The following is a 10,045-nucleotide window of genomic DNA, read 5'->3' as shown; positions in this document are numbered from 1 at the left end:
TGACCTACAAATGCAGCTTAGTTGTGGTTCATATTGCCGGTATAGGTTTAGCCAATCAGATTGGAGTTAAGATTTCTCCAGAGGAAGCTGAATGAATGGGAGTAGCATGACAGAGATGTCAAAAAAGCCTTTTCATGTTGATTGTAGGCTTTGTGTGACTTCAGACACCAAGTGTGTTATCAGCTCTAGTAGATAAGAAAACATGAAGCTGTTTTTTTTTAATTTTTTTTAATAAAGTACTAATCATCATAATCAGATGTTATAAAAAAAAACCTTTTTAGGATTTCTATTGAGTAGAAAAAAATCAAAATGAATGACATCACTTAATAACAGTCTGATAAAAGCTGCTCTATTGCTCCTCTCCGTTGTCCTCCTCATCACTGTCGCTGTCTCTGCCTGGATGCTCTGGCATCTTTGTGTGGTCGACTGGCTCCTGGTTTTCGCTCTCACTGGTGTTTTCTGTGTTTGGCTCCGAGCTCGTCTCCCCTCCTGGGTTTTCCTGCTCCATGGGAGTTTCTTTCTCTGGTTCCTCAGAGCTATCKGGTGCTTTCTCCGCTGTGGCATCTGCAGCCTCAGTTTGTCGTGGAGGCAGAGCCAGTTTCTGCTGCTGCTGAGAAGCCAGAGGGAAAAAGAATATTTGAACGTGAGGAGGAAACATTTTGAAACTACACAGAAAGAAGCACTCAATTATTAGAAAGACACAAAAGTAATGCAGTCTCATCTAACACTGAACAGTCTCTCACAGATGTTATTTTTAAAATGTGTTCTGTCAACTTCACAAACATCTGGGGTTTAAATCTGACGTGCTGTTTAACTGGATTATCTTGTGTAAACCAACCTACCCCAGGGGAAAAAAAGTACATTTGTTTACTGGGTGCCTTATTAATGTTAAATTGACAATTGAATATACAGGGCGAATCAAAAATCACAGCTTTTATTTCAGAAAGAAAACGGAAAATGACGTGAATACCCCAGCAATTCTCTTTTAGGCTAGGTCCAGAACATAACCACCATAATGACTCAAAACAAAGGGATGTCCTGTGACTTTTGACTCACCCTGTATAATAACATATACACTTAATACGTGACCCATCACATCGAAATGAGGATTAAGTCAAATTTGGTCAAAATGACCTCGTAACATTTTCAGATTCCTGGCTTTGAAAGCCACAATTTGATACCTGGATCATCCTGATATAAATGGAACCAGCGATAGTTTGTCTTGTTGGTTAAAATAACACAATAATATTTGGGCTGGATCCTAATTTTATGTAATTGTTTTTAGGAATTTTTCATTTCCTTATGAAAAGGAAATCTCAAATAGTATTTAAATACTGAGATTTACAAGATGGAAAGAAACAAAAACTTTACTAGCTCACATGGAAAATCTCAAAATCAGTTTTTTCTTGTTAGTGCTCAAAAAAGTGCTTCAAAAAATTTTTTTATGATTATATTTCACAGTTCATTCAAATGATACATTGATAAGGCTTTTATTTGTTATATTTCGACAAAATGCAATTTTTGTAAGTGTTCATATCAAAACAATATACACTCACCGGCCACTTTATTAGGTACACCTGTCCAACTGCTCGTTAACACTTAATTTCTAATCAGCCAATCACATGGYGGCAACTCAGTGCATTTAGGCATGTAGACATGGTCAAGACAATCTCCTGCAGTTCAAACCGAGCATCAGTATGGGGAAGAAAGGTGATTTGAGTGCCTTTGAACGTGGCATGGTTGTTGGTGCCAGAAGGGCTGGTCTGAGTATTTCAGAAACTGCTGATCTACTGGGATTTTCACGCACAACCATCTCTAGGGTTTACAGAGAATGGTCCGAAAAAGAAAAAACATCCAGTGAGCGGCAGTCCTGTGGGCGGAAATGCCTTGTTGATGCCAGAGGTCAGAGGAGAATGGGCAGACTGGTCCGAGCTGATAGAAAGGCAACAGTGACTCAAATAACCACCCGTTACAACCAAGGTAGGCAGAAGAGCATCTCTGAACGCACAGTACGTCGAACTTTGAGGCAGATGGGCTTCAGCAGCAGAAGACCACACCGGGTGCCACTCCTTTCAGCTAAGAACAGGAAACTGAGGCTACAATTTGCACAAGCTCATCGAAATTGGACAAGAGAAGATTGGAAAAACGTTGCCTGGTCTGATGAGTCTCGATTTSTGCTGCGACATTCGGATGGTAGGGTCAGAATTTGGCGTCATCAACATGAAAGCATGGATCCATCCTGCCTTGTATCAACGGTTCAGGCTGGTGSTGGTGGTGTCATGGTGTGGGGAATCTTTTCTTGGCACTCTTTGGGCCCCTTGGCACCAGTTGAGCATCGTTGCAACGCCACAGCCTACCTGAGTATTGTTGCTGACCATGTCCATCCCTTTATGACCACAATGTACCCAACAYCTGATGGCTACTTTCAGCAGGATAATGCGCCATGTCATAAAGCTGGAATCATCTCAGACTGGTTTCTTGAACATGACAATGAGTTCACTGTACTCAAATGGCCTCCACAGTCACCAGATCTCAATCCAATAGAGCATCTTTGGGATGTGGTGGAACGGGAGATTCACATCATGGATGTGCAGCCGACAAATCTGCAGCAACTGTGTGATGCCATCATGTCAATATGGACCAAAATCTCTGAGGAATGCTTCCAGCACCTTGTTGAATCTATGCCACGAAGAATTGAGGCAGTTCTGAAGGCAAAAGGGGGTCCAACCCGTTACTAGCGTGGTGTACCTAATAAAGTGGCCGGTGAGTGTAGTTTCCTATTTCTCCATATACCACTTTTAGACTTACTGTAATCCTCGTTTCGATGTGGTGGGTCACATATAAAACCTCTAATTTAACACACTCGCATGTTTCAGAAATGGTGGCCACTGTCAGACAGTCTCTGTTAGTTTGATGTAAAATGTAATTATGCTGAAGTTTAGATATTTCAAAGCTTTTGTAGTTTCTGCAAAGCAATCATTCAGACGGTAAGCCTAAGTCGTGTGCAGAAGTTCTCAGCTGACTGTTTATTTCACTCCGAGCCTGACTCTGGAAACCTAAAAACAAAATGGCCAAGAATCATGTTCTCCCAATGTTTACAGAAAACCTGGTCATACCTCATATGTCATATTAAACATGGAAGTACCCCTAAAACAAGTTCTACATTCCTGAAATGTAAAACATTGTGTTTACACTGCTGGAGCGAGGCACATATAAAAAAAAGACATAGATTCTCTTAGTGTTTAAACAATTACAACCAATCACAAAGTATAAATAAAATATCAGACTATCTAAAAATCAATCAGCTACAAAATATCCAACAGTTCTATTACGGAAGAAGTTAACAGAAAACCCTTGTGAACGTTTCTTTACCTGTCTGTACTTCTGTGAGCTCTGGATCATATGCATGTACATACTGTAGACATAGTTTGCCATCTCTGGCATGTCCTTCACAACGTGGTCAGGCTGTTCATCTCTCTGAAAGAAAAGAACAAGCAGCAGATAATCAGAAACTCATGTAAAAGAAAAAAATTAAGAATTCTGTCTTTCTTGTAAGAGATCAGTCATTTCAGCACCACCTGGGTTAGTATTAATAGAAGCAAAATGTTTGAGATTAAAAATTCTCTGCCTGCTGCTACCTGCTTCTTATTTGTAAGCACATTTTCCCCTGCAGCTTCCACTACTCTCACACTAATCAAATACAGGATGTCGAGTCAGTAATTTGATATTATTAGTATGCAGACAGAGTCTTGCGGCCTAAACTGAAGAGTGATAAGAGAGGAATATTCTATCAGCCAGGCTGCTGCCTCATAAATATAAGAGTGAGGCTCACAGCAGCCCTGTGGGCTTCATGTCAGTCAGTGAGACTGAAAGCTTTACTACTCTACAACTTAACTCTTAATAGTTTTTCTGCAGTATAATATTTGATCCTACACACTTGTTCCCAATTCTACCAACAGTTCTGAAAAACTGCACATATTTCGACAGAGCAGTGTGACTTCACAGAAAACTTATAAAGGTTCTGTTCAAGTGTCAAAATTAAACTTCCTTTTATTCTGCATGTTGCCAGCTAACTTTTACTGAMTAGGTAGAAAAGCTAAGCAGGGGGACGCATGTGTGTGCCCAAAGGAGCTGTCCCTTGTGGGGCTGAGYAATCCAGAGACAGAGGAACTGTCAGAGGCTGTGGGGTGTTTTAGACCCTCCTGTTGCCACAATCCAATGACCAGACAGAAGCCACRTCAGGCTGGAGTGGGAGAAAGGATGTGCCTTTAAATCACTCAGGTTAATAATAGTCGGGCTTTTGTTTCTCGTACTTGRAAAGACCTGTAGAGAATGCATCTAACAAATCAGGCTCTGTTTGTGTACATGAAGTAAAACTGAGAAATTCAATCCTTTTYAAAATAAAACTGTAGGATCAGACATGGTTAGAAGCTGGGGTGGAATACTGAGGAGGACTATTTGGAATTGTGGTACTCTGACAGCTCATAAATGTGTTTGTGTCCACGTACAGCTTGTTCCTGGTTGTAGTACTCATGTGGACGAATGTGGAGCTGCAGAGGTCTGGCAGTGAGCTGGTTGAAGGCAGGAGTCAGCTCGAAGCAGTTCTGGAACAGTGCCACCCGAGCAAAGATGTACAAACCCAGTCTGGCTCTTGACATGGCTACAACTAGACGCCTCACATCCCTGTGAAGGAGAAGAAAAAAAAAAAGGTCAGAATCGGTTTGACACAAGCGAGGGGGGGATTCAAAGAGACTTGAGTGGGAAGAGATGGAAGCTGTGAAATCTGAAAAGAGAAGAAATCCGGTGTAGGGGCAAAAACAAAAAGTGGAATCACGGTGAAAGGATAAAGTAAACATGAAAAGGAGAAAGGAAGTGTAGTGTAGGAGGACAGAAGGTTTAAAGAGGGATAAGCAGGACAAATATGAAAGCTCAGAGAAATAAAGAAATGGAAGGTAAAGGGCAAAGAAGGAAAAAGAGGCAGAAGTGGGAGAGAAGAGGTAAGAGCAGAAATGGGTTATTTTTTCCCACCTTCTAAGAGAATTAAGAGATTTAAAGAGAAAATAGTATTTCAATGAGAAAAGGAAGAATTCTGCTAGGCTTGTTCTAACAGAAATGTTTGTTTTTCTTTACTCAGCTGTTCAGGAATGCAACACATAATCTCTATATTTCTTTACACAACAAAACAGAAAGCAGTAAAAGCGAGGACATGGCAAACTAAAAACTGCACAAATAACCATGCTGACAAAAGATTCACACCTGTTTTTCYAAGTTAAATCATGATGTATACAATTTACAACCTGCAAAACAAGCCTATTTACTCAAGCAGCAGTAAGACACAGAACAATAAACAAAAATGTGGGATATGCAAATACATAACTTCACATTTCAGATACTGAAATGAAGTCAAAAATGTTGTATATAACGTCCACCTGAAAACCAAGAGATTAGCAGGCTTAAACCTTCCAATATGCATGATGAGTTTCATGAATATGCAAGAAGAAACACTGCAGATGAACCTGAGAAGCTTACTGTGAAGATTAATGGCAAAATGTAAGCATGTTTAAGACAAAACAGTGCAAAGCACAAGTTGGAAAATAAACATTTCTGCAAAGAAACCAAACAAGAACCAATGTCAATGAACTCGTAGCTGTGGAGGACATAAATTAATCAAAGCTGGATCCCCTGTGGACATGGCACCCCTGAGGGACGCCCACCTGAGCTGTGCTGTGAAATAATGGGGCAGAGTGGAGATTTCTCTGTGTGGTGTGTGTGTGTGTAGATCTGGATGTGTACATGTCAGAGCTGGTCTGGATCTGAGCTTCCCTGTCAAAGCGTGTGATCCTGTATGTGAGCGTGCCAGTGTGCATCAGTGRGAATGCCTTTTCTGTCAAAGCAAGGGTCAGCTCATCATATGGGGAGCTGCGTCCCTTGTGGTTGTCAGAGCAGCACACTGCCACAAGGAGAGAAGTGGGACCAGGGGAAGCAGGGGTTTGTAAGGGCTAAGTCAGTGCCAGACCACAGGGATCACAGCATGAGGAAACATACAATAAACAGCACAAAAGGTGCCGAATCATCAGTTCCTTCAGCATATGAACAAATCTTAAAACTATAAAAATGTGACCTTTATTCATATTAAAAGTAGAAGTATGATGTTTTGGGGCATGTACTTAGCAATGCATAGATGTGTAGAAGGCCAAATATGACACAATGCTGGGACAGCATTCATGCTGTGTGCAATCAGCACACATGAGGATTCAAAAGCAGCAAACAATCAACTATTGCGCAACACAACAGCTGACAAAGGCAGATAACGGGAAAGATCATAAAGGTCCTTATACTCCTCATCTTTGTAGGTGATTATTTTACTTTAATACATTTTTTATGATCTACAACTACTGTTTCAACTCTTATCACTGTTAAGTTTCAAACAGCTTAAAGTGCAGAATTTAATTAGCAAAGGGAGTGAAAATCAAAAATGAAGTAAAAACAAAAAACAACTTCATTTCATATCTTAACACCTAATAAAATGTGATGAGGTCATGCAGTCTGGCCAAACAAAACTTTCAAAAGGAAAATGTTCATTACATTTTGATTCAAATATTCTTACAAGAAACATAAAAAACAAAAACACATTGTATCGTTGCAAAAAAAAAAAAAATACAAAAAATCATGTTTTGTATGAAGCCGACAGAAAACTTGGTTTTCTGGGCTTGGACATTGTGTTTGTTCAAGAATCCCTGGAAGAAGATACATGTATGTTGCAGCTGAAAAGGTCATTTCAGGTTAAATAAAAACAAAATCGTAATAAATCCAGAAGAGTAGATGGGCACACCGGTTTATAACGGAACACAGAAAATAGGATTCAAGCAGGATGAAAAAATATGAATGAATGATGGAAAAAAAAAAGGAAAAAAAATAAGAGGAACATTCAAAAAAAATGTCAACGCCACTTTTGGTGACTTATTTCTAGATGTGACATGTAGCTGGAAATAGGACTAAGAGCCACACAATAATCAGAATCAGTTTTATTGCCATTGTCAGTGAACATTCACAGACTAGGAACTTGCAGTTAAGAATAATAAGAATAATAAAAATAATATTAGATGGTACCATGTTTGTGCCCATGCTGAAGGGAATGTCTACACTTAACAAGAGTTCCAATTTGTGAGCTGTCCATTGCTGTAATAAAGCTGAGTCGTGTGTTTCCAACTGCTGTTATTGTACAGCACCAGCCAACATGTCACACTGAAGTGCTGCTGATGAGCTCAGCATCAACTCTCTGTTGACATAAAGTGCAAAGAGCTCTTTGAGAGTTCAAGGCAGCTGTGAAGTGAAAATGCTATTTGACCACAAAGCAGTTGAGTGGAACAAGGAAAGAAAAGGGAGCAGAAAGAGTTGTGAAATAACGAGACAGAGCTGAAGTGTAAAATGAAGGATATTTAAAGGGACACACGATTAGTTGTAACATTAAACTTTATTTGATAAACATTTATTTTAAATGTAAAATAAAGACTGTAAAAATACTGTAGGCTGTTTAGTTTTGTAAATTTTTAAAAATATATTTTAACACGGACGGACCCATTTTATTTACACACAAAGAATTCTGGGTAGATGATGACGTGGATAGGTCCTCGGTGTGAGGCTGCTAGCGAGCTATAACCACCCTGAAGGTTAATCTTGGACAATATCTGATGATCGACTCTTTTAAATGAAACCAGAGAGTTGACAGAGAGAAATGACTCAGTCTGTAACTGAAAATATGGATGGAGGACAACAGAGCTGCTTCATGGAAGAAGAACCTCAGCTTAGCCTGTTAGTCTTTGTGCTAGCACCAACGCTATATTGCCTTATATGTATTAGCTTGGTGCTAGCGTGACAAACAAGCTAAACTGAGGTCCTCCATCTATATTTTCAGTTGCAGGCTGAGTCATTTTTGCGTTCCCCTCTCTGTCATGTCGACAGAGGACCTCAGTGACGAGAGGAGAATGTGTAGCGCTGAGCTAATACGGTACATTTATATGGTGATACCATTGGGGCTAACGCTAAGGCTAACAGGCTAAGCTGAGGTTCTTCTTCCATATAGCAGCTCTGTTGTCCTCCATCCATATTTTCAGTTACAGGCTGAGTCATTTCTGCCTTCTCCTCTCTGTCAACACTCTCTGGTTTCATTTAAAAGAGTCGATCATCAGATATTGTCCAAGATTAAACTTCAGGGTGGATATAGCTCGCTCACACTGAGGACCTTTCCACGTCATCATTTACCCAGAATGCTTTGTGTGTAAATACAATGGCCCCATCCACGTAATATGTTTTTAAACTTTTAGTTTAAAAATTATAAAAACTATTAAACAGCGTGCAGTATTTTTACAGTCTTTATTTTACAGTTAAAATACATGTTTATCAAATAATGTTTATCAAATATCTAATGTTACAACTAATCATGGATCCCTTTAAGGTTGAAAAGCAGTTGGACAAAGTGTAGAGACATAAAATCTACTGAGTTTCCTCAGTTGGTTATCTACAAAGTTTGCCTTTGATCACAAGCTGAGCTTCTTGTTAATCTCAGGCCCAGAACTGACACGCTTCTGTCCTGAAACCCATTTATCCTTCTTGTGTCTACAGCTCAGCAACTCAGCAGTGCTGCTTATACTGTTAAAATTTATCTGAAGAAAACAAAATGTCTTCTGAGAGAAGCTGTCTCAGGGGAGTTGAGCTTTTCTGCGGTGTTGTTTCTCTTGAGGATGTTTATCTTAGATATAGTCCCTATTACACAAGTAATACCAGCTGGGAGCTTGGAGCTAGTTTGTATCAGGTGCAGTTTCCTGCTTTGTAGGCACTGAAATAATCACCTCAGATGTCCCACAGCTTTGGTTCGAACCAGCGAGAGGATGATGTAGTCATTCTGCTGACCCTGGAATCTGTCCACTGTTGTAATCTGCACAGACACAAACACAACCGTTATTTGACAAACAAATGCACAAATACGAGTGAATATCAAAGAAATGCAAACTAAGCTTCAGATGCTACAACATTTTCGCAAAGTAAACAGATTACTGCATTTTAGCCAGGAGGAGCAATTTGGTTCAAGTGTTTATAGCCACTATAAGGTCTTTGTCTTTTATATTTTTTATTTTTAAAAGAGAGGAAAAATATAAGCATCATTTTTGTGGTACTGTTATCACTGAAGGCCATATGGGCAGCCAGGAGCTGTAATGTAGCTTAAAGGGCATTTGCCTCCAATAGCTTCTTAGCAGGGCCCCTGAGAATCAGCTCTGGGGTACTGGAGGTTTGACTCTTCTTGGTTATTGCAGCAATGTTAATTTTTTATACATGTTTGTGTGTTTTCTTTATAAGGCACAAAAATTGTAATAGCCCATATTCATTTAGGTTTTGAGATAATCCAAATGAATAAATTATGATTTTATAATTACACCACAGCAGCCTACGCTGCAGTTAGATTGGTTTGTGAGGTGCCCAAAGATTCTCAACCCTACATAGTATGCTACTGTACACAAAGGCCAGAGAAACACGCACATCAACTGAAAGCCAAGTAGAAACAGGTTAGTGTGTCCTCTAAGGATCCTCACACTAGAAGAGATCAATAGGACACTAACTACCATCAAGAAGCTGCAGCATCAGTCTCAGGACTACATGACCCTGCATAAGGGTGAGCCATGTTAAATAAATCATTATGTGGCTCCTGATCTTCTAATGTAACTCTAAGTAAACTTGGAAATCCTACAGAACCCCCTCCTGAATAAAAATAGAAATGAATGTAGGGCGAGTGTGTGTAAATATGTGAACTATGGGGGCAATGAGGTATTTATTTATGTATCCCTGATGCTAAGTAGAACAGGTGCAACACCACAAGCAAAAATAAAATATATAAAAGATGTGGGTTTTACAAGAGCACAAAGAATGGTGAGCTATATGTTCGAACAAAACATCCACTGTACATCTGCGCACGTGTGTCCACACACACACACACACACACACACACACACACACACACACACACACACACACACACACACACACACACACA

The 10,045-nt window shown here is 39.7% G+C and overlaps 1 protein-coding gene across 2 annotated transcripts in view; it reads right to left on the bottom strand.

Annotated features, from left to right (window-relative positions):
- Nucleotides 1-252: 252 nt before the first annotated feature.
- Nucleotides 253-10,045, bottom strand: part of aqr (aquarius intron-binding spliceosomal factor) — a 46,057-nt gene continuing 36,264 nt past the window's right edge. Inside the window, exons 33-36 of one of the 2 annotated variants that reach the window (XM_014009721.1) lie at nucleotides 8,850-8,935; nucleotides 4,509-4,683; nucleotides 3,373-3,477; nucleotides 253-610 (exon numbers count right to left, since the gene is read on the bottom strand). In XM_014009721.1, coding sequence (XP_013865175.1) covers nucleotides 350-610; nucleotides 3,373-3,477; nucleotides 4,509-4,683; nucleotides 8,850-8,935 — 627 coding nt within the window. In that variant the 3' untranslated portion in view covers nucleotides 253-349. The remainder of the gene's footprint in view (nucleotides 611-3,372; nucleotides 3,478-4,508; nucleotides 4,684-8,849; nucleotides 8,936-10,045) is intronic. The other variant, XM_014009722.1, reaches the window with a different exon arrangement.

The sequence above is a fragment of the Austrofundulus limnaeus genome, unplaced genomic scaffold, assembly GCF_001266775.1.
Source record: "Austrofundulus limnaeus strain Quisiro unplaced genomic scaffold, Austrofundulus_limnaeus-1.0 Scaffold61, whole genome shotgun sequence".
NCBI lineage: Eukaryota > Metazoa > Chordata > Actinopteri > Cyprinodontiformes > Rivulidae > Austrofundulus > Austrofundulus limnaeus.
Note: the sequence above shows the minus strand (reverse complement) of the source record. Positions and strands in the feature narration are given on the sequence as shown.